The following is a 23,301-nucleotide window of genomic DNA, read 5'->3' as shown; positions in this document are numbered from 1 at the left end:
CATTGTATATTTAAGAAAATCTAGAAAGCCCAATTTTCTCCTGGATAAATCAGGAGATTGTGAAATTCTTTATAAGCACTTGAAAAATGAATTTAATCAGGTTTTAAACTGTAATTGAAACAACGTTTGATTACTCGAGAATTATTTGTAGTAAATTTCTAATATCCTGTCCAATAAACACACTAGGCATTACCACTAACAGAGAAGGTGCAGGAAATATAATTAATTTTAATATTAACCTAAGCAGCATGGAATTAGGAAGGCAGATATGCTCTGAGTAAGTCTTATCAAGTGCTTATCATACACAAAAATTGGAAATTGAATTTTCGCTATATATCCTACAAAAGTCTGCAATAAGTAGAGGCAGAATGAAGAGTGAAGGTAGTTTATTGTGTACCATTGATTGCCACTAATCCTTGTATGTTTTTTTGTTAATTCCTTGTTATAGGCTGCTTCTTGGGAAATGAAAAGGAAGCAGAATCTGAACTTTGTAGAGGAATGTAAGGTATTGATTGAAGATGAGAACAGCAAAAGTGATTCAGATATAATCCTGGTGAGATAAACTACACGCTAAATGACACCTTGAGATTTTCATATTCACAAAGATTAGAGGGATCTGTTAGTGTCTCAAAGTAATGGAAACATTTAGTTGGATAACCTAGTTTTTAGATGAAGAAATAAGACTCAGAAAAGTTTAAGTTACTTGCTCAAGGCTACATAAACTAGTAGGGATACATCTGGAACTTACACATCTCCACCCCTAGTCCACGGCCCCTTTCTGTTTTAGTTATTTGGGTAAGAAAGCCTTAATATATATGTAAATATGCAAAAATATACAAAAGTTATATATATAACTTGAAGGTCATTGTGAAAACTCATTCCCAAATCTGAAGAATATGAACCTTTCTGTAATTTGTAATTTGGACTGTCACCAGAAGGTTTCTTTCTGAATTGACTTAAATTAGGCAGAGAAAAGTGTATTCAAGGATTATGGGCATGCTCCCCGTTTTCTCCTTTAAATAATATCTTCGTATTTCTAACTTGATAGTTGATATCAAAGAGTACATATCTGGGCTCCTGTAGAATCGAGTTGCTTTGCCTTCACTGAACCAAGTGTAAAAAGCCCTTGGTGTTTAGGAAGAAATGATTCAAGGACTGACTATATGAGAAATGCTTCATCTGTGAAGCCATGGTGTTCATTATGTTATATAGTGTCCTTTCTGTTAAAAAACTCAGTAAAAGTAATTTACACATTAGAATTTAATGTCAGGGAAAAAATCTATTGTTATTTTCTTTTATCTGAATATAAATTTTATTACTCATTATAGTTTCATTTTACCTTGATTGCCAAGAAGCTTATAGCTAAACTTTAACTGCATAAGAGTAACTACAGTAGCCTAGATGGTTCTATTTTTGGCATGATAAGCTAGAGTATTTAGAAAAGGACCTGGCCTCTTTGGACATGTCTTTAGGGTAAGTTCCCTCAAAATGCTATATAGAATTTTGGATTAGGTTTAAATTGCACTTCTGCCAATGAGAGACATATCATTTCTTCTGACTTTAGCTTAATTTATGATAATGTCCTTCACCAGAAAATTATTGTCACAAGGTACATGATATAACTATAATGAAGGTTTTATTTAAAAATTTTTTCATTTTGGAAAATTTTAAACATAGTGCAACCAATTCCTGTGTGCCCATTTCCCAGCTCCAGTGGTTATCAACTCATGGCCAGCCTTGTTTCATCCATATCCCCTCCCTGCCCCCATTACTCCCAGACATCATATCATTTCATCCATAAATTGTAATCATTTGAAGAAGCCATTTGAAGGGATGTTAAAAAGGTGTAGACATGATTTGTGAATGGGAACAGAAATAGCCTATTAACAATAAAGAACAACTAAATGAAAAAAGTAAACACCAAAGTATTTTCCAAAGGAAAAGGGTCAAAATTTAATCAGAGGCTAGAAAGAAAGACAAAAGTGCAACTGGTGTTGTAAATAATGCCATCTCTCTGGACCTCTTCAAAGCAAAATGTAATATAGTTGTACCTGTGAATATTACTGTTCACCACTTGCTTTTCAGAAGTTTCAAAGTCTGTGTGAGTTTTTCATGTAGCCCTTACTTTGTCACCTCTCTCAGCTTTGCACAGAGCTTTTGGCAAGTGCCTTTTCAGGAATTAGAGATGATGTTTATATTTAAAATATTGTCTTTTTAGGTAATAGTTCTCAAGGTCTTATATTACTTGTGTGTAGCTATGTGGTATGATTTATTTGTGCCTCTGTGATCCTAGCAGGATGTCTGTTTTCATACTCATGGTGTCTAATTAACTTGGATAAAAACATATTATCCAGAGATGCACATTAATTTCTGTTTGGCTGTAGTTGCAATAATTCAAGTAGGAAATAATTACTCCTCAATGCTGTCTGTCTGTACTTTCTTAAACCTAGAAATTAAAAAAAGATCATCCCATCCCCCGTGCTCCTTCCTAATTATCTTCTAATTATAGCATGTGTCTGTGTGCACGTGTGAGTGTATGTGCCCCTGTGTCTATTAAATTTCAAGAAGGAAGGCACTCAGTGCTAATGGTGGTGCAAGAGGTTGTCACTTAAGGAAGAATAATTAGCTTCCATAAAAGACTCCCTCCCCTGACCCCCGAAGGTGGTATTTATTATTTTGGCAAGTTTACTGGATGTGGGACCCAGGGTCTTATTTTTAGGTATAAGAAACTAAGAAATATGGTGTATTCAGCACACCAAAGAAACTTCATCTCACAGGGATGACTTCACATTATCCAAATTCATGAAACTGTTGTATTATAGCATAATATCAGTTTAGTCATTTAAAAGATAAATACAGCTTCAGTTCAACTGGAAGGTACATATTGACTTAAGTTATGCATTCTGTCCCGTTATGCTCATCTGCATGGGCTGGCCAATTGTAATCTGACAGTTGCTGGTGAGCTAGGTGCCTGAATATTTAAAAGGCGTCCAGCTAAGACAGACTGCTGTGTCCACCTCCCCAAGAGACATGACAGAGATAATGTTACCAATGCAACTATAATACTAAAAGAGCACTGACTCAGGGAACCTTTGCCCTATGCCTGCCTGTGCTCCTATAACTACTTTTTTCATGCTTTCGGGAGAATAACTCCATTCTGATTGGCAGATTTGTTTTTGCTATGTTAATAAAATTAATAAATGTCTATCAGTCTGCCTTTTGAAAGGATTTTTTTTCATATTAAGGCACTTTATTTTTCTCTGTTCCATGTTTCAGGCAACATCTCACTCTGGTTCTTGTACTAATAGTTATGTAATTTCCAGTGAAATGAAAAAAAAGTATTTGTTACTTTCCAGATTCATATTTAACCCCACCATTGCTGATTATTTCAGCCATCTGATCATTCATTCTCCAAAATTACCTCACTGCTGTGGCTCACTGTTATGTTTTATTTGTTTTCCTAACTTCTTCCCTCCCTACCCCCACTGAGCCCCTCAATTCTTGATTGAATGCTCTTCTTATTGTTTTTATTCTAAGGCCTGTGGTCTGTTGAAGCAATTTTTTATTTTTTAATTTTACCTTTTAAATTTTTTTGAGGCAGAGTCTCCCTGTGTTGCCCAGGCTGGAGTGCAGTGGCACAATCTCCACTCACTGTAAGCGATTCTTTTGCCTCAGCCTCCCGAGTTGCTGGAATTACATGCGCCACCACATCCAGCTAATTTTTGTATTTTTAATAGAGACAGGGTTTTTCCATCTTGGCAAGGCTGGCCCAAACTCCTGGCCTCAAGTGATCCACCCACCTTGGCCTCCCAAAGTGGTGGGATTACAGGCATGAGCCCCATGCCCAGCCTTGTTGAAGCAATTTTTAAAAACCACATTCTAATTTTTTCCTCTTTTCCCAGTGGGACAATCCTTATTTTCTGATCATTTCTAACGTCTGGCACTTTGTTCTGCACCATGCCTCCCATTTAACATGCTCTGAGTCATTCATGTGGTGTGGAGCTTCATTTGTACCATCTCTAGTTACTTCTGCTCATATTCTTTGTTGGTATTGCTTCCACAGCATTTTTTTTTTTTTTTGAGACAGAGTCTCGCTCTGTCGCCCATGCTGGAGTGCAGTGGCCCGATCTCGGCTCACTGCAAGCTCTGCCTCCTGGGTTCACGCCATTCTCCTGCCTCAGCCTCCTGAGTAGTAGCTGGGATTACAGGTGCCCGCCACCATGCCTGGCTAATTTTTTGTATTTTTAGTAGACACGGGGTTTCTCCATGTTAGCCAGAATGGTCTCCATCTCAACTCATGATCCACCCATCTCGGCCTCCCAGAGTGCTGGGATTACAGGTGTGAGCCACCACACCCGGCCGCAGAGGGATCTGTTTCATTTTCCCAATCTATAGACATTTTTAAGCATGTGATGGTCAGAACACCGCTGACAAAAGTATTTCAAGAGTTTGGCAATGAAACCTTGTATTTATTATGAAACATGTGTCCTCTGGTGTCTAGAACAGAGCACTTTCTGAGGCTCAAGAAAGATACATAGCAATGAGTAGATGGAACCATCTTCCTGTCTCAGAACTGAGCCAAGTCATTTACCAGTTGTACCTGGTCAGCTCTTTGGGGAAGCTTTCAAAGGAGGCAGATTCCAGCTTAGAAAAAACATCAGTGCACTCTGAATCCCTAAGATCATTAACAGGGCCTTCATGGTATGTTATAAAAACTGGAGAACATCTAGAAGAGCTGATGAGTTGCTACCGTGTCTAGGTTTATGTTTTATGGTGGCCAAAACAAATGAAAAACAACTATAAGTACTGTGTTTGGTGTCAGTACTACATGATAGCGAATCATAACAATGAGACTGAAAAGGTGACAAAGTAACCTAAAAGCAGATAAAAAAGAAAAACAAAAACTTGCAAAATTAGTCCCTAAATCAACTGCATTCACCCTAGATACACATCAATTTTCTGACTCCCAACAGAATGCCTTTTTAAAATAGAAAACTGCACTGGTAGTGAGAGGTGACAGTATGCTGGCAGTCCTCACAGCCCTCGCTCGCTCTCGGCACCTCCTCTGCCTGGGCTCCCACTTTGGCGGCACTTGAGGAGCCCTTCAGCCCACCGCTGCGCTGTGGGAGCCCCTTTCTGGGCTGGCCAAGGCAGAAGCCGGCTCCCTCAGCTTGCAGGGAGTGTGGAGGGAGAGGCGCGAGCGGGAACCGGGACTGCGCGCAGTGCTTGCGGGCCAGCTGGAGTTCCGGGTGAGCGTGGGCTTGGCGGGTCCCTCACTCAGAGCAGCCTGCAGGCCCTGCCGGTCCCGGGCAATGAGGGGCTTAGCACCCGGGCCAGCGGCTGTGGAGGGTGTACTGGGTCCCCCAGCAGTGCCAGCCCACTGGCGCTTTGCTCAATTTCCCACCGGGCCTTAGCTGCCTTCTCACGGACCTGCAGCCTACCATGCCTGAGCCTCCCACCCCCTCCATGGGCTCCTGTGCGGCCCGAGCCTCCTGGACTAGCGCCACCCCCTGCTCCATGGCGCCCAGTCCCATTGACCACCCAAGGGCTGAGGAGTGCGAGTGCACGGCACGGGACTGGCAGGCAGCTCCACCTGCAGCCCCAGTGCAGGATCCACTGGGTGAAGCCAGCTGGGCTCCTGAGTCTGGTGGAGATGTGGAGAACCTTTATGTCTAGCTCAGGGATTGTAAATACACCAATCAGCACCCTGTGTCTGGCTCAGGGTCTGTGAATGTACCAATCGACACTGTATCTAGCTGCTCTGGTGGGGCCTTGGAGAACCTTTGTCTAGCTCAAGGATTGTAAACACACCAATCAGCACCCTGTGTCTAGCTCAGGGTTTGTGAGTGCACCAGTCGACACTCTGTATCTAGCTGCTCTGGTGGGGCCTTGGAGAACCTTTGTGTTGATACTCTGTATCTAACTGATCTGATGGGGACGTGGAGAACTTTTATGTCTAGCTCAGGGATGGTAAACGCACCAATCAGCGCCCTGTCAGAACAGACCACTTGGCTCTACCAATCAGCAGGACGTGGGTGGGGCCAGATAAGAGAATAAAAACAGGCTGCCCGAGCCAGCAGCAGCAACCCACTCGGGTCCCCTTCCACACTGTGGAAGCTTTGTTCTTTCACTCTTTGCAATGAATCTTGCTACTGCTCACTCTTTGGGTCCACACTGCTTTTATGAGCTGTAACACTCACCGCAAAGGTCTGCAGCTTCACTCCTGAGCCAGTGAGACCATGAACCCACCAGAAGGAAGAAACTCCGAACACATCCGAACATCAGAAAGAACAAAATCCAAACACACCGCCTTTAGAACTGTAACACCGCGAGGGGCCGCAGCTTCATTCTTGAAGTCAGTGAGACCAAGAACCCACCAATTCCGGACACAGTAGTACAATAACATAATTTCAGATTACTGAAATTGCCTTAATTTCAAAAGCAGGTGATTTCTCATCAGCTTTGATGATGCTACCATTCCTGGTTGATGATGCTACCATTACCTCTTTGTGAATCTGTATAATGCTGTGATCATTGCTAATACTACTAGACATTTCACGGGAAGCCCTCTTACAAGATGCAAACCAGAGCTGCCCTAAGGGCTTTGAAGGAAAGATCATCTATACTCATCCTCCACAGGACTGTTCGTCAGTTCTCCAGCAAACATACAGAGGGACACAAAAACAATGTGTGATATAGTCCCTGACCTAAGGAAAAACTTCGTGGATGACTTACAAGGAATCTAAATATTCAAATGCTAAAGTCTGAACTACCAGCAACCACGAGCCAATTAATCAAAACAAATTTATTGAACAATACTATGTTAGAGATTTTTGAGGGACACGAAAAAAGTCAAGTATCTGATTGTTGTGCTGAAGGAACAAAAAAATTGGAAGATAGTTTTACAATACCATGAGGTGGTATTATGTTATGGAAAGGATACAGGCTCTACACTCTTAACAGCCTGACCCAGGCTCAAATTCAGACCTCCGTGAGATTTGTCAGTTGTGTCAAATTTTGATATTCTGTTTTCTTGTATATAAAATGAGAGTAATAATGCCATCTATTCTCAAGGTTGTTATGAGAACTATATTCGTGATAGAATGAAAATAATTATTTGCATTATAAAAAGTATTTTTTAAAGCCACCTTCTGTAATTCTAAAGAAGACAAATTCAGCCTTTATTGGGTGAGCTAGGAGAATGAAAATTGACAAAGTAAAATTTCTTTGTGGAAAAAAAGAGAGAGCTAAAGAGTGAACTTATGTGGAAGATAGAAGGGGAGAGAGGCACTGCCAAAAGTGAAAATACCGGGAGCTGCAGAACTGGAGAAGCTGCAGGTGTGCAGAGAGAGATGAGGCAGTTAGCAGATGAAGAAGTTAAAGTTATTTAGTTGACACAATTTTTTGCTACATGTAATCATTTCCTCCATTTTCCAATATAATCTTTAGTAAAATCTGTAAATTTATCAAAGCTTTATAGACTTGGATTTGTTTTTGGGAGATGGAGCCACGTTTTGAGTTTTGCTTAGAAGGATCAAGGTAAGAATCCAAGGCTGCTGTAGGGTCCAGTCTTATCTGGGTCATATAGGTAAAATGCTTGACTATTGATAACAGTAGTAAGAGTAAATAAACTGTATGCAACTTACTGTTAATAGTTATTCAGAGGAAGGAAGAATATGTGCTGGAGTAATAACAAAAAAGATGTTTTGGAAAGAGTAGGATGTATACTTGTCTTTAAAAGTTGTGGATACAACTTTTAAGAAAGGAAGAGAAGAGAGAAGCCATTCCAGGTAGAACATTTACATGGCAGAGATGTGGAAGCAAGAGTGTATATGGTAATTTTAGGGAACTCTGAAGAGAACATTTTGATTATAACAAGAGATATTTGTTAAGAAATACTAAAATTGTGTCTGGATAACTTAGAATCACATTGAAAAGAGCTTTGAAAGACAGATAAAGAGTTTGTGCTTGAGATAGTAAGCATGCAGGGCCTAGGGATGGTTTTAAGAAGGAACATTTAATCATGGATATTTTGTTTAAAAAAATTAATCAGATTGGGATAATGGCTTGGACTGTAAAAAGGAGAAACTAAAGACCAATAAAAACAAGTGGGATGGATGCTTCCTGAAAATCATAGTGTAGAAAGACAAGAAAAACTTAAGAAATTTTAAAAGAAAGGTAGTACAGCTTGGTAAGAAATATGGAAAACTAAATAATGAAAGCAGTTCTGAGATGGCAATCTGGAACAAAAACGGTACTGTGAATAGAATGAAGAGCATTGACAGGGGAATCTGACCAAGTGGTCAAGGATAGGACTGAGGATTTGAAGTTTCAGCAAGACATTCACGTGTGTCATGAGATCAGTTGGAAATAACTGGAGAAAGGTGAAAAGTTAGGGTTGATGATGCGATGAAGCCATTGTTTGCATAAACTGTGACAGCTTAACTCCAGGAATTTTAATAGGTTCCTTGAGAAGTTGAGATTAGACAGAAAAAGGATAAACTACCCAGAGAGAGTTGAGACACAGAAGGCTATAAAGATCAAGAGAAGAAAGAATTCCAAGAAACATCTTCATGCTTCCTTAACCCAATAAATGATACTACCATTCACGGCTACTCTGGCCAAAACCTGGGAATCATCTTGAATTTCTCTCCTTCTTTCTCATCCTGTGCTCAACCCGTCAGCCAATCTTCCTGAATCAACCTTTAAACATAGAACGTATTCCACCACCTCCATAGCTACCACCTTGGCCAACACACTGACATCTCTTACCTAGACTACAACAGTAATCCTATAAATCATCTTACTGTTTCTCTTGGCCTCCACAGTCTAAAAATCTGAGTATGTCATCCAGAATATGTCATATTATGTCATTCTCCTACTCAGAACACTTCCATGGTTGCTGCTCATACTTAGAACAAAACTCAGTGACCTTGCTGTGGCCCTCAAGGCCCTAAATGTCCTGGCCTGATGTCTTCTGAGGCTACAGACCCCACTGCTCATTCCTTCTCTTAGTCTACTGTAGCCACCCTGACCATTGTTGGCCTCCAGTACCCTAAGGAATATTAAATAAATAAAAGTGTAAATGTGTAATATAATATCAGGTCATATAAACTCTGTGAAGAAAAATAATAATACAGGTGAGAGAGAGAGAGAGAGAGAAAGAGAGAAACATAAACCTAAGCCTTTTCCTTTGTCGTTCATCTACCTGGACTCCACTACCCACACCACCCCCATCACCACTGTCAGCAGCACACGTGTATTTTCATGACTTGATTTTTTTTTTACTTTCTTTTATTCTGTGAATATCTTGAGCATCAGTTACTGTCCTAAACAATGGGGATCCGGCAGGGGTAAAAACAGACAATCCTCCCTGCCTTTGTGGAGCTTCCATTCTAGTGGGGGGATCATTCAATAGACAGGATGAATAAGTAAATATGGTGCGTGGTAGATAATGACAAGTATTAGGGAGAAAAAGCATGGGAAGGGAATAGGAAGTATCTGTGCTGCATGTGGTGAACAGGAGTTGCAATTTTAGGTAGAGTGACCACAGATGGCCCCACTGAGCGGATGCTTAGGAAAGACTAGGAAAAAGCTGGGGGAACAAACAAGTCTATAAAACAACAAGCCAAAGACGTGAGAGGAGTGTGCCTGGCATATTTGTAAAAGAGCTGCTGGAGAGCCAAATGGAGATGTGAGATGACGACAGAGAGGTGAGGGGGTCAGATTATGCAGGAACTTACATCACTCTCTCTCGCCTGTGTTATTTTTCTTCACAGAACTTCCATTACCTGACAGCATATTACATATTTATATTTTTATTTATTGAATGTAGAAAATATGTTCCATAAAGGCAGGTATATTAGTCCATTTTCATACTGCTATGAAGAAATACCTGAGACTGGATAATTTATAAAGAAAAAAAAGAGGTTCCACATGGCTGGGGAGGCCTCACAATCATGGTGGAAGGCAGAGGAGCAAAGGCGTGTCTTACATGGCAGCAGGCAAGAGAGCGTGTGTAGGGGAACTGCCCTTTATAAAACCATCAGATCTCATGAGACTTACTATCACAAGAACAGCCAGGAAAAATCCGCCCCCATGTTTCAATTACCTCCCACCAGGTGCCTCCCATGACAGGTGGGGATTATGGGAGCTACAATTCAAGATGAGATTTGGGTGAGGACACAGCCAAACCGTATCAGCAGGGCTTTGAACTTTTCACCGTAGTAGTATCTGGCCCACACTAGAAACCTAATGTTAGTGAATAGATTACTGAGTGAAGGGGAGGGCCTGGAACATAATGTTAACTGTGGATGAGTGCAAACAGAAGGGGTCTTTGAAGTTAGCAGAAAGGTATTTACTGGTCTTATAGTCCTTATGGCTCCTTCATAATAATAAGTGCTTGAAGTAGGTATGGAGGGGTAAAGGAGTAGAAGTAAATAAATCAGATAAAGTGGTATCACTCAGTTTTGAAGTTTCCTTAACAGCAATGAAATTAAATAGATGTTGCACAGCTGCCTGTGGCATGTTCTTTTTTTCCTCTGACTTATTTATGATTTATTTATCTTCTTAAGTAGATACTTTACAAAATTGAGCATGCGGTATTATGTTGATCCATCACATCCCTTGGAGAACTGACAAATCCCACCCTGCTCATTGTTAACATAATTTTAATTAAGTTATCTTAAACTCTATGTTAAGACTTAACTATAATCTCATTTACTTTGTGTGAGGTGTTGTCTATTTCATGATATAGGTAAAAATCTCAGGAAAGAGATTTCCTCCAGCTTCAGAATATGAGACACAGTTAAGCCTAAGTGACTGAAGAACATTTCTATAAGGAAACCAATTAATGTCAATGAAAGACCTTTATAAGTAAGAGCAAATATACAAGTAATGTAATCGAAAAAACAGCTGTGTGTTTTCTTGTCTCATCTTGAAAAGATTCAGACCCTCAACTATATTGTAATAGAAGGCAGCATACTATAAAATCAGATTTACACAATGTTATTTCAAAGAAAATACTGTAGGCTTTAAATCATTTATCCAAAAATATTTTAAACATTAGAATAAAGAATAAAGATAATACAGCAAAGGAAAAGAAAAGAAATTTTTCATGTTATAGAGATGGCAGAGCTTTGTACAAGTAACATTTTTGGGGAAAGAGGGCATATCTGATCCTAGGAAAAACAGCCCTTCAGAGCTCAAAGCAGAGAACTAAACAATAGAATACAAACATAATTAATTTCGTGAGGCTGTATTAATAACACCAACAACAAAATTTCTCTTCTGTCATTTTCGTTAACCTTGGATACTTTCATCTTGTCTGATTTCATCATAAAAGAAAATTACCAAAGAAAATGAACACATTTTGTTATAATCACCATGGATCATAACAAAGTGCTTATAGGAAAAGGCATTAAGTAGTTCCTCTCATAAGCTTATCTTGTGGTTCCTATTAGCTGTTGTTGATAATAGTCTATGCTGCTTATAAACTGGTCTGAAAAATCTTTAGTCTGAAGTTGGAGACATTTAATATCATGTAGATTCTCCTTATATATCAGCGCATCAGAAGAAAACTTTAAATTTTATGTTAATCAGAAGTAAATAAAACATACACTTTAAGGTCACTTTCAAGATTTTTTTCAAAATGAATCTTTAAAAATATGCATGTTGATTATTTCCTGGGGCAGGAACTTATTTACAGTTTAAGTACAAAAATTTTTTGAAATAAACGAAAGTAGCTTAGAAGTAGTCTTATTTATTTCCCCTTATCCATAAGGCTTTTCTTGCTCTTGATTTAGGTGAAATGGAAAATGGCAATGATAGACAGCTACACAGTTATTTTGTTGCTAGGCTATGTATGTGCCCATTTAACCTGCTTCCTGAGAGAGCACAGTTTCCAGAATGCTATGTAAAAATACTCCTTTGTTTCCTGGGAGGGGAAAAAAAAGAGAGTTGACATCCTCTCTAGACTACATTTGTTTAGCAGGTTAGAGAGGGCATGAAAGATGAAAGATATATCCACAATGAGCAAACTTCAAAAAACCTGACAGCTCCCTATCTTACATGAGGTAACAGATGGGGACATGGTTGCGTGCGTATCAGTGTGTGTTCAGGGGTCTTCAGAACAAGGAGCAGACAGGAGCTTTTGCCTTCTGCTTGCTTTCTTCATTTTCTTTCTTTCATAACTGCCTGTTCCTCCACCTTCTCACAGTTTTACAAAATACATAGAGGGAGCATTCTGGGTGTCTTTCCCCGAAGGTATAAACAGACACATTCTCTCTCTCTCTCTCTCTCTCTCTCACATCTAAGGTATATTCCCAAAGTGTAAGTCAGCTTTATGTGAGCCTTGCAAAATGGATCTTAACAGGGTTCCCAAAGTGATGATATACCTGGCTTATTAATGGTGCACTCCACCTCTCAAATGTCCCCCATCCACTCCCACCCTCTCAGCCTCCCAATCACACACCAGCACATATCCATCCTCTCTCTCCAGGTGCCAGTAACCCTCCTGGCTCCAGCAATCAACACACTAAGGCTCTGCAGCCCCTTTCAGGCAACTGGCCTGGGATTCTGTCAGAAGATGAGATATCCCATCCCCCAGTATTCCAGGTGAACTCCCTTTCCCCATCTTCTTATCTGTTATGCTTTGGGACTACAGGCCCCAGCCCCAAACTCTCCAAAGTTTTCATTGCACAGATGCTGAACAGGAGTTCAGCAACCAGAGGTACCCTAAGCTTCCTCAAAACAATAGAGGCTCAATGGTTGTTGCTGGTGAATCAAATACTTGACCCATTTGTTGTAGACATTGTTACATCGATGTGTAATATCAATTTTTAAAATATCTGCACAAATATTAGTAGAAATACAAAAATCTCTTTAAAGAAATCAAATGAGTAAACATGACTATGATAATACAATCATCCTTGAGATTTATGCGATTATCGTTTGTACATGTACCATTTGTTCCCTTTATAAAAAGTGCATAGCTTTACTGCTAACATTATGATCTCTCTTCTGCTGGGGACACTGCTTTTCAAGGTCTTTTGTCAAGTTTATAATATGTCCTATGTTTTTGTACAGTTTTAAATAAAGAGCTTGTTTTTCAGGTTTCAGATAAGAGCAACACTGATGTTTCATTGAAACAAGAAAAAAAGGAAATTCCTCTTTTAAACCAAGGTAAAAAAAAATCAGCTCATATATATATATATATATATATATATATATTAGCTATAATGTTTGAGACATTTTCAATATGGCTTGACAGCCTGATATATAGATCAGAAGTTTGTCAGCAACTTGGATTTTAAAAAATTAAGTTTGTTGTTCTAGAAGTGAGAGGAGTAGAGAGAGGGTGAGCTGCCAACCTTGTATGTTTTGACAGGGCAGAGACACTTTCTGGCTGAGGACAGTGTCCCCAGCACTGCCACACTGCCTGAAATTTCCATACACTTATGCCACTCTCTGTCTTGAATTCTCTTTCTAATTTTGCTTAGGATTGATATCAGGTCAATAATTTTCAAAATCCGTTTTGAAAATTATGATGATGACAGTCCCCGTTTTTTCATCTTTTAGTAACTTTCTGCTTTTCATGATTCTTCTGAGGTCCCTAAAAGTAGTTCAACAAACACATTTATTAGTTTCTTCATGCCCAGGGGATGTAATGTGTCTCAGGTAAAAGACATGAACTTATTTAGGGCATGAAGTTGCCATCTTATAATGTTCAATCCAGTAATAATTTCGTGGATAGAGAAGCTGAAAACAAACTGGATTCAAAATATTTTATTTTCTTAGTGTTCATTATTATTACTGTAATTCTTTTATTTGCATTCCAATGTTATTACGCCATTATCTTTTAATTTTGATATTATACCATTGGACTCAAGAAGCACATCCATTATTTTCATTGTCTTTGTCTTATTTTGAAATAAGTTTTAAAGATCTTAGTCTTCTTAGTCTCAACTCATTTGGTTTCATCATTCCCAATCCTTTTCTTCATCAATCCATGCCATGGTTTTATGTTCTCTTTTGGTGGCACATTTTTCCTTCCTTCATACTTTGTTGCTTAGGTAACCTAATCAGCTATTCATTCACAACTTTATGTTTGAACCCATTAGTGAGGTCCCTAAGAAATCACACTTTTTCTTTTTCATCTTAATTACAATAATTTGCAATTCTACCATCAGGATTTCTTTTGTAAGGGTGTCTTAATTTTAAAGCCAATCTTTTATAGACAGTTCAAACTACTACTGTGCCTTCAAGTATGGTTCTGTTGGATTTCCAAATTGTACTAGAAAAATTGCTAATACAATTTTATCTAAAATTAATATTTAATTTTAAATACTCATCCTAGGTTTGGCAGGAACAAATTGTGAAATGTTTTCAAATGACTATTATTTTGAATTAGTTAGCTGTTGGGTTAAAAATTTTCACTTTGCATTGCAAGTCAGTGAGTAAAACCAGTGGTGCCTACAGCATGGTTGGAAAACATCTGTCCATTCATTCTTTTTCCTTAAAAGGGTCAGGCAGATCCTCAGCCATTTGCCCACCATCTAGAACTTTGCTTGTTGATGTCCTCTTCTACTTAGCCTTCAATAACCCTAAACTTGTTGGTAAAGGTTTACTTAGTGGAACAAGATATCTGGACAGTTATAATAAAGACTTCTACATGGAAGAAGGACACATTGACTCATTGCTTATACTGTCCCCAAGACATTCTTAAAACAATCCAAGTGGATCATAGAATTTCTGCTTTGCTGTGAGCTGGAAATAAATCACCAAGCTCTGTGAACCTATAATTCTGAGGTCCTCTAAGTGAGAAGACTAACTAAATGACTCTAGGTCTCTTCCTGCTTTAAAGTTCACTTTCCTACTGGAGACACATTTTTTCATTGGGATCTGTCAGAATGTCTTTGAACCTGAACCCCAAATAGGAGAGAGTGGGATATTAGGGGAAGATGGTTGTCTTGTTAGGGGCTGGTGAAAGCGGGGAATCAACAGTTCTGATCATACTCCAGGCTCTGGTAAAAAATGTCCATTTAAAAATTACCAAAAAAAAAGTTACAGTCTCTTGGATAACTATATAGAGTACATAAACTTTATTTTAAAACATTATAAACTACCTTAAGAAAATATTATAAATCTCATTACAACTGGTACAGTTTTATAAATGGATGTTTCAATACAAGTCCGTATTATGCAGAGATAGTTAATGAACCGCTAACATTTCTTTTGGTTCAGTTTATTGTGTGATCATCCAAATGTGATTGTTTGTCTATGTTCTTTTGAAGAAAAACAGGAGTTGTGCAATGATGTTCTAGCAATGAAAAGAAGCTCTTCATTACCTAGCTGGAAAAGGTGAGTGTACTACAATTATACAAATTCCAAGTGAGTGCAATTATACTGCTGAAAAGTAATTATCAATGTTAAAATACAAGAAGAAAGAAAATAATAGCAACAAAAGCAATCAAGAATGAAACCAAATTTTATAACAGAGACGTGAAAGAATTAGCAATACACCTTTCCCCCAGACCTTTTCATTTCTTTCGTGAAGAATTGGAAATAATGAAATGGAGCTGGCTTAACTTCCTACCCACAGCAAGTAACCAATTCAAATTACTTTAATGTAGTCAAAGAACTGAAAACGTCACCCATATATAAGGTATGATTATGAAATCATTAACTGATTTTTTCTCTGTTATCATTATCATTATCTTATTGCCATATATACATGTAATTATAATCACTGTGTGCTAGAATTTTCTTGACATGAGAATTTTATCACTTTTAAAATGACATCAGCTGAATGTTTTGGATATCCAATAGAATTAAAAGAATGTTTTCAAGGAAGCAAACTCTTATCCTCTGTACAAACCCATCTAAGCTGCTTTCCAGGCGTTCAGACCCAGTTTCTCTGAATCCAAATCCTGTGCTCTTTGCATAGGAGCACATTGAATTAAGAGCAAGAAAAAACAGAGAGGGGCTATTTTCCTGCACTTGCTGACAGGGTAGTGAGTCAATCCAGCACTCAAACCTCATCACTTCACTCTTCTACTCCAAAGCCTTTTCAGCCCCCACTACTTTTAAGGTAAGTCACAAACTCCTTAGCATGGCACAAATCCTCTTCTCTCCTGCCTCTACTTTTGGCCCCCACTTTGCTTCCCAAAGGTTCTAAATTACTAGTAGTTCTGTTTTATCACATCTTCTCATCCCCCCTTTGTCTGTACCACTTCCTTTACTTGAATGCCCTCAGCAACTCATATGCCAGTGTCAGTTACCCTTTCATTTAAGTCTCAGTTCAAGTGTTCCCTTCTTTAGGGTCTTCTTGACGCTCCTCACCAAACTCAGGTGTTCACAGAGTCACTGTTGCAATGATGAGATTATATTGTAATTTGTTCCGTAGTTATTTGTTAAATTGTGTGTTCTGACATGCAATGGTGAGCAGTGATCACAGTCAAGTGAAGTTATCTGTTTGAATCTGTCTTCCCATTGCATACAGGTTCCTAAAGGACAGAGGCCTTCTTGTCTTCTTCATAATTCTAAGCTTTTGAAAGGTCTTCTCTGACAACTCCATCTAAAGTAGCCCATCTCATTTCTGACAAGTCACACTTTTATAATCCTGTTTTATTTTTTTCAAAGCGTGTACTACTGTTTTAAAGTATCTCCTTTACCACCTATTTCTTTTTACCATTTTTTAATTGTAGCTTGCTTATTTTCTCTATTTTTCACTAGATGCCAATGCACTCCATGAGAGTAGTTGCTTGTCCCTGTGTCTCTGATATCCAGAATGACAGTGACTCATACTTGGCACTCAATAATATTTGTTGATTAAATAAGTGACGTAATTTTTTCCCCAGTGCTGTTGCCAGGTCTTCTCATGGCCAATACTTTGACTTAGAATTATTTATGAAAATTGCTTTACAGTTTAAGAATCATCCAAAAACTAAAACACATTTGTGTGTATGCGAGTGTGTGTATGCATGTATATATTATTTCATGTAATACCTTTTGGTCTTTATGAGATTGGTTTTTTTTTTGTAATCACTGTTGACTTGTAAATACAATATGAATGTTAGAAACAATACACGAAAAACAATCTTTTTTTTGCATTTTAAAAAAAACAAAATCAGTATGTTCCTTTATGTGAATTTCACGAAGAAGCAAAAATAATCCATGGAGATAGAAATCAGAATGGTGATTGCCAAAGTGGGAATGGGGTGAGGATTGACTGGAAAGGGGCTTTAACGACTTTTTGGGCTAGTGAAAATGTCCCATAACTTGATCTGGGTGATGGTTTCTTTCTTCTTCTTCTTCTTTTTTTTTTTTTTTTTTTTTTAATACTTTAAGTTCTAGGGTACATGTGCACAACGTGCGGGTTTGTTACATAGGTATACATGTGCCATGTTGGTTTGCTGCACCCATTAACTCGTCGTTTACATTAGGTATTTCTCCTTAAGCTATCCCTCCCCCTGCACCCCCCATCCCACAGCAGGTCCCCATGTGTGATGTTCCCCACCGTGTGTCCAAGTGTTCTCACTGTTGAATTCCCACCTAGGAGTGAGAACATGCAGTGTTTTTTTTTGCTATTGTGAATAGTGTCGCAATAAACATATGTGTGCATTGTGTCTTTATAGTAGCATGATTTATAATCCTTTGGGTATATACCCAGTAATGGGATCGCTGGGTCAAATGTTATTTCTAGTTCTAGATCCTTAAGGAATTGCCACACTGTCTTCCACAATAGTTGAACTAGTTTACACTCCCACCAACAGTGTAAAAGCGTTCCTATTTCTCCACATCCTCTCCAGCATGTTGTTTCCTGACTTTTTAATGATCGCCATTCTGACTGGTGTGAGATGGTATCTCATTGTGGTTTTGATTTGCATTTCTCTGGTGACCAGTGATGATGAGCGTCTTTTCATGTGTCTGTTGGCTGCATAAATTTCTTCTTTTGAGACGTTCATATCCTTCGCCCACTTTTTGATGGGGTTGTTTATTTCTTGTACATTTGTTTGAGTTCTTTGTAGATTCTGGATATTAGCCCTTTGTCAGATGGATAGATTGCAAAAATTTTCTCCCATTCTATAGGTTGCCTGTTCACTCTGATGGTAGTTTCTTTTGCTGTGCAGAAGCTCTTTAGTTTAATTAGATCCCATTTGTCTATTTTGGCTTTTGTTGCCATTGCTTTTGGTGTTTTAGTTATGAAGTCCTTGTCCGTGCCTATGTCCTGAATGGTATTGCCTAGGTTTTCTTCTAGGGAAAAATAATCTTAATGGAAGAAACTTATCAAATGCATTACTAATGATGGTGATGATAAAGATGATCATAACAACAAAAATAGGTATTATTTACTGAGCACTTACACTAAACATTGAGCTACATTCTTTGTATATCCTCAGTACAACTCTATGAGGTAGGCCCTATTATTATTCAACAGAACAAGAAACAGAGGTTTAGAGAGGAATCTCCTGTGCTCTAGTATAGTACTTTTTACCCTTCAACCTCAATGCCAACATGAATGAATCTTTAACATCCCTTAAATGATTAAAGAAAAAGACTTCTTTAATAAAGTGTCAGCATAAAGGAGTTTATAACTAATGAGCATTCAGACATTGTGTAAGTATTCTTTAACAGGCAATTAAGCATTAGTTTATATAATGTTCTTAATCTTAAAAAAATCAGCAAAGTTAGACAGTATAATTAATGCCAAAGGGCTGTTGACAGTAGAAGCACATTCCGTTTGATATAAACTGTTATCCAATTTTAAAAGATCCTCATCTTATAAACATGTAAAACTTTCTGGAGCTGTGATCTTAATTTATGAGCATCAGCATGAAAGGATTACAAAAAAAACATCTTTTTATTACTTGACAAACAAAACCCTTTATGATCTGACCTCTACCTGCCCTCCCCAGCTCCATTTCCCATGTTGTACTGCCCTCAGACTCTTGTACTTTTTTTTCCCTATGGTACTGAAAGCTTTAGTCTCAACAACAAACTATACATCCTTACCGTGAGTTATTTTTCATGCTGCAGCCATGTATCTTTTTAAAACCTGCATCAGATCATCTCGTTCCCATGCCTGAAAACTTCCAGTGGTAGTGCCCACTCTGCTTAAAAGAAACTCTAGTTCCCTCCCCATGCCCACGATGCCCTGCAATCCCAACACTGATCTCTCTCATCTCATCTCTTTCCATCTGCTTCCTGCTCACTCCACCCCAGTAGCTCTGAACATTCTTCTTCCTCTTCCAGATCATGACTAAGTATTTATCTCAACTTACTTTGTTCTTTTTTTGTTTTATTTCTATGGTTTTCTCTCAGGCTAAAATAAACTTTAGTTTAAAAGTCTCTTGTATTCGTAGTTAAGTGATTTTTTCTGGTAGTATTGTAACCACATCGCAGGTTCACTTGCCCACTGCTTGCAGAGTCTAATTAACAAGAGCTAGGTCTGGTGTAAAGAAAGTGACTTTTTATTCCAAAGCTAGCTTAGGGGAAGAAGTATGGGCTTCCTGCCTTAAGGGTACCGCTTCACCTTTGCAGCAGAAAGTGGATACTTTTAAAGGGGGCCTATCATGAATGGCATCGAAGGGGAGGAGGTGAGCAGGTGGGTGGGTCCCCATGCTAGCTTGGTGCCTTATCTACTGGGCAGTTGAGTTAGCATTTCATGGGCAGAAACAGGTTGTAAAGGTGGCTGAAAACTCTCTAGGTGGGAGAGAGTTTCGTAGTGGGACTTTGGATTGTAAATCAACTGTTGTCTCTGGAGGCAGTCTCCTGGTGGCTGAAAGTTCCACTCTGGAGCTTCTAAGCATAAAGTTACATGAACTTGTCCTCTAGGGAGTTTCTGGTGAAGGGGAGGTAAAAGGTTATAATTGTATTCCTAAAGGACTATGTAGGAAGTGGGGAATGGGGAAATGGAGAAAAGAGAAAATAAAAAATAATAGTAATTCATTTTCTTTTTCCTAGAAAAATGGGGCTACTTGGTTACAGTATGTTTTAATTTGTTGCTTTTTAAGTATATCCATTGTAGATTTTTGCCGTATGGTTACCATGAGGCTTACAAAAAATATTATATAGTTGTTTAACAGGTTTAAAAAGTCCCTTTCAGCAAGTGAGAGACAAGTAGTATATGACTACTGTTAAAAATAAATTATCACCAATTCCATTTAATTGTTACTACCTAAAAACTTTGAAAAAAATATGTGACTGGAATAAATATAAATTCTTCTAATTAAGAATTTGTTTCATGTAACTACAGTGGTGGCAGTTTTCAGCATTACACATTTTCTTGTTCTCATTTGTTGTATATGAACATTTCACTCATTTTTGTATATTAATGTTTCTAAAATTATTAATACCTAACATGATTTCTACTTTGAAATGATAAACCTCAGCTTGCTCAATGTGCCGATGGAAGATGTGAATCTAGGTTCTGGATGCAAAGCCAGAGTTTCTGTGAGTGGCAGTTGTAAAGTTGCTTCTTCGCCAACGTCTTCTCAAAGCACACCTGTCAAGGAAACAGTGAGAAAACTGAAGTCTAAATTAAGGTAAAGATATTTACTCACGTATTTCCACATGCTTTGTTTAACTTTCTAAGCAGTGACAACTCCTGTTGTTTTCCCTATTGAGTTTTAATGATACTGAATAAATTCAGTAGAGTGACATTATGACTTGTCTCCTAACTATGCTCATTTAGATATACTATGGGTTAAATATCCCTTATAATAGAACTGGTAACTGCCTGTTGTTACATAGTCTGGCAGTATGGTGGACATTAGTCTTCTCTTGAATGTAATAAATAATTTTTACTGAATTTTCTTTCTTTTTTCCCCAACAAAGACTCTTATGACATTGCATGGCCTTTTTAAAAATCTGGGTTTTTTTTGGTTTGTTTTGGTTTTGGATACTGAACTTATTGAGGGAAATTGAGTTTTACTTGTTTTGTTCTGTGTAGAATGTTAACATTTGTGGACATGGTATTTGAGGAATTTAAATGTCTGGGTCTCATTTCTCAAAGTATGGAGACAAGGAGAGGAAAAAGTTCATAATTCAGGGTTTTTCCAAATAGAGACTGATAATAGATGGGGGACTTAAAATCAAGTCAAAGAAGTCTGTATACAGAATCGTGCTCTAAAATAGGTGCCATATGGGAGGGTGGGAGGTGGGTCCAGTAGCACCACTAAATTAATGTACCTCATTGGTTTTGTTGGGATCCACAGACTTTTGTTGGGTTTTAAGGGTCTTGTGTGGGGTGAGACGCTCAGGCCAGGGAAAACAAACAACATGCCCTACCTGGAATAGTATTTTTCCTTAGGATAGCTACTTGATTTTTTCATCAGTGATTGACGTAATCTTCCTCAAGATGAGAGTTCTCAAACAGTAGAAGCAGGTAGGAAGAAAGAGAAAGGTGGAGGAGAACATGTACATAGGGACTGTAGCCTCTCCTAAGGCCCAGGCTGTGGTCCTGTTTGTGAGAGGAGACTGCTAACCCCAGTAGACTTGAACCCAATTCCACAGATGCCGTGGGTGTGGTGAAAGTCTTTGTAGCAGCATCCAGGGTGCAGGGCTATGATTATTACATGGGCATGAAGACCCCACCTGCTGTCTCATGCCTAACACCAGTCCTGCCCTGGGAGGGAGGAAGCACTCTTGGTTACATGTGGATGGACCCACCTTAGACCTTGTAGAGGTATCTGTTTTCACTACTGACACTAGGGATCCAGAGACAAGTTGTTGATGGAGCAATGAATACAGACTGCTACATTCCAGAACGCCAAGTTCTGACCACCAAATATCCCTTTCTGTCTGGTTGGCAGTCTTCCACTAGCCTGGAAATGGGACAAAAGCAGGCCAGACCTCAGCATGGTTCAGGCATTATAAGGTTGAAAAAGGCCTTGGCCGGGCGCAGTGGCTCATGCCTGTAATCCCAGCACTTTGGGAGGCCGAGGCGGGCAGATCATGAGGTCAGGAGATCGAGACCATCCTGGCTAACACGGTGAAACCCTCTCTCTACTAAAAATACAAAAAATTAGCCGGTCGGGGTGGCAGGCGCCTGTAGTCCCAGCTACTAGGGAGGCTGAGGCAGGAGAATGGCATGAACCCGGGAGGCGGAGCTTGCAGTGAGCCGAGATCGCGCCACTGCACTCCAGGCTGGGTGACAGAGCAAGACTCCGTCTCAAAAAAAAAAGGCCACTTATCCAATGATCTAGATAGATGTCAGTATTATACTGCTGCAGCTTACAGTATAATCCCTAAAGAATGGGATTCTCTAACTAGTTTCCTACCCTCTGCCTGTATTTTTCTAGAAGTGGTATTTAAGGTCCTCAGCTTTGAAGTTGGATTGCTGTGAATTTGAACCCTGATATGTTACTGGTCCTAAAATTCAGGCCTATTGGTTGGTCACTAAAGCATAGTAGTATACAGTAAGTTTTATATGCATGTGCCTGTATATATTTGAATAAATGTGAATATCATTAAAAATGTATAGATATGACCACATATTCAATTATTTGGACATGGCTACAAGTGAATCAGGCCTTCTTAATAATAGTAGCTATCACACGAGGCACCGTGGCTCATGCCTATTATCCCAGTACTTTGGGAGGCCAACGTGGGAGGATTGCTTGAAACAAGGAGTTCGAGACCAGCCTGGGCAACATAGCAAGACCCCGTCTCCATAAAAATAATAGTAACAATAATAACTATAACAGTAATAGCTATCAGGTTTGAACCTTTATTATATTTCAGGCATCCACCCACTTACTTTTTATAAATTAATTTCTATTCTCACAAATTCATGAGATTTGTGTTATTTTTAAATATTGTGTGTGGATGAGGAGACTGAAACTTAGAGAAACTAAACATTACAAGTCTCATGGACAATTACACAAATAAGAAGGATGGGGCTGGGGTTTAAGCCAAGGCTTTCTGATTTGGAATCCCATGCTCTTAATCATATATAGTATATACCCTCTCTTCACACTAGGAGACCTAGAGAGACCTGTCTGAGTGTGTTGCAGCAGAGTTTGGATACATAGCTACTTAAATTTCTTTTTCAGAGAGATCAACTTTCTTTTTCAGATTCATTATTTTTCTGATTTTTTTTCTTGGCTAATTTTTGTTATTTGTCTGAGTGTAACATTTCTATTAATTTTAATGAGTTACATGTGATCAAAAAGGGGATAATCCGATTGAGTGTACTAAGACTTTAAATTGCATCCACTTCTATCATTAGGCATCACTAGAAAATTAAAATTTCCCAGAAACTCTCTCTCTAATGAACAGGCAGACTCTTTATTGCTT

At 38.7% G+C, this 23,301-nt stretch overlaps 1 protein-coding gene across 2 annotated transcripts in view; it reads left to right on the top strand.

Annotated features, from left to right (window-relative positions):
• The window catches only part of MORC1 (MORC family CW-type zinc finger 1), a 180,141-nt gene that overhangs the window by 137,126 nt on the left and 19,714 nt on the right, over positions 1 to 23,301 (top strand). Inside the window, exons 21-24 of one of the 2 annotated variants that reach the window (XM_055259776.2) lie at positions 449 to 553; positions 13,113 to 13,182; positions 15,294 to 15,360; positions 20,394 to 20,546. In XM_055259776.2, the coding sequence (XP_055115751.1) occupies positions 449 to 553; positions 13,113 to 13,182; positions 15,294 to 15,360; positions 20,394 to 20,546 (395 nt within the window). The remainder of the gene's footprint in view (positions 1 to 448; positions 554 to 13,112; positions 13,183 to 15,293; positions 15,361 to 20,393; positions 20,547 to 23,301) is intronic. The other variant, XM_055259777.2, reaches the window with a different exon arrangement.

Source organism: Symphalangus syndactylus, chromosome 21, assembly GCF_028878055.3.
Source record: "Symphalangus syndactylus isolate Jambi chromosome 21, NHGRI_mSymSyn1-v2.1_pri, whole genome shotgun sequence".
Classification (NCBI taxonomy): Eukaryota; Metazoa; Chordata; class Mammalia; order Primates; family Hylobatidae; genus Symphalangus; species Symphalangus syndactylus.
The sequence above is the reverse complement of the archived record's forward strand: the minus strand, read 5'-3'. Positions and strand labels throughout refer to the sequence as shown.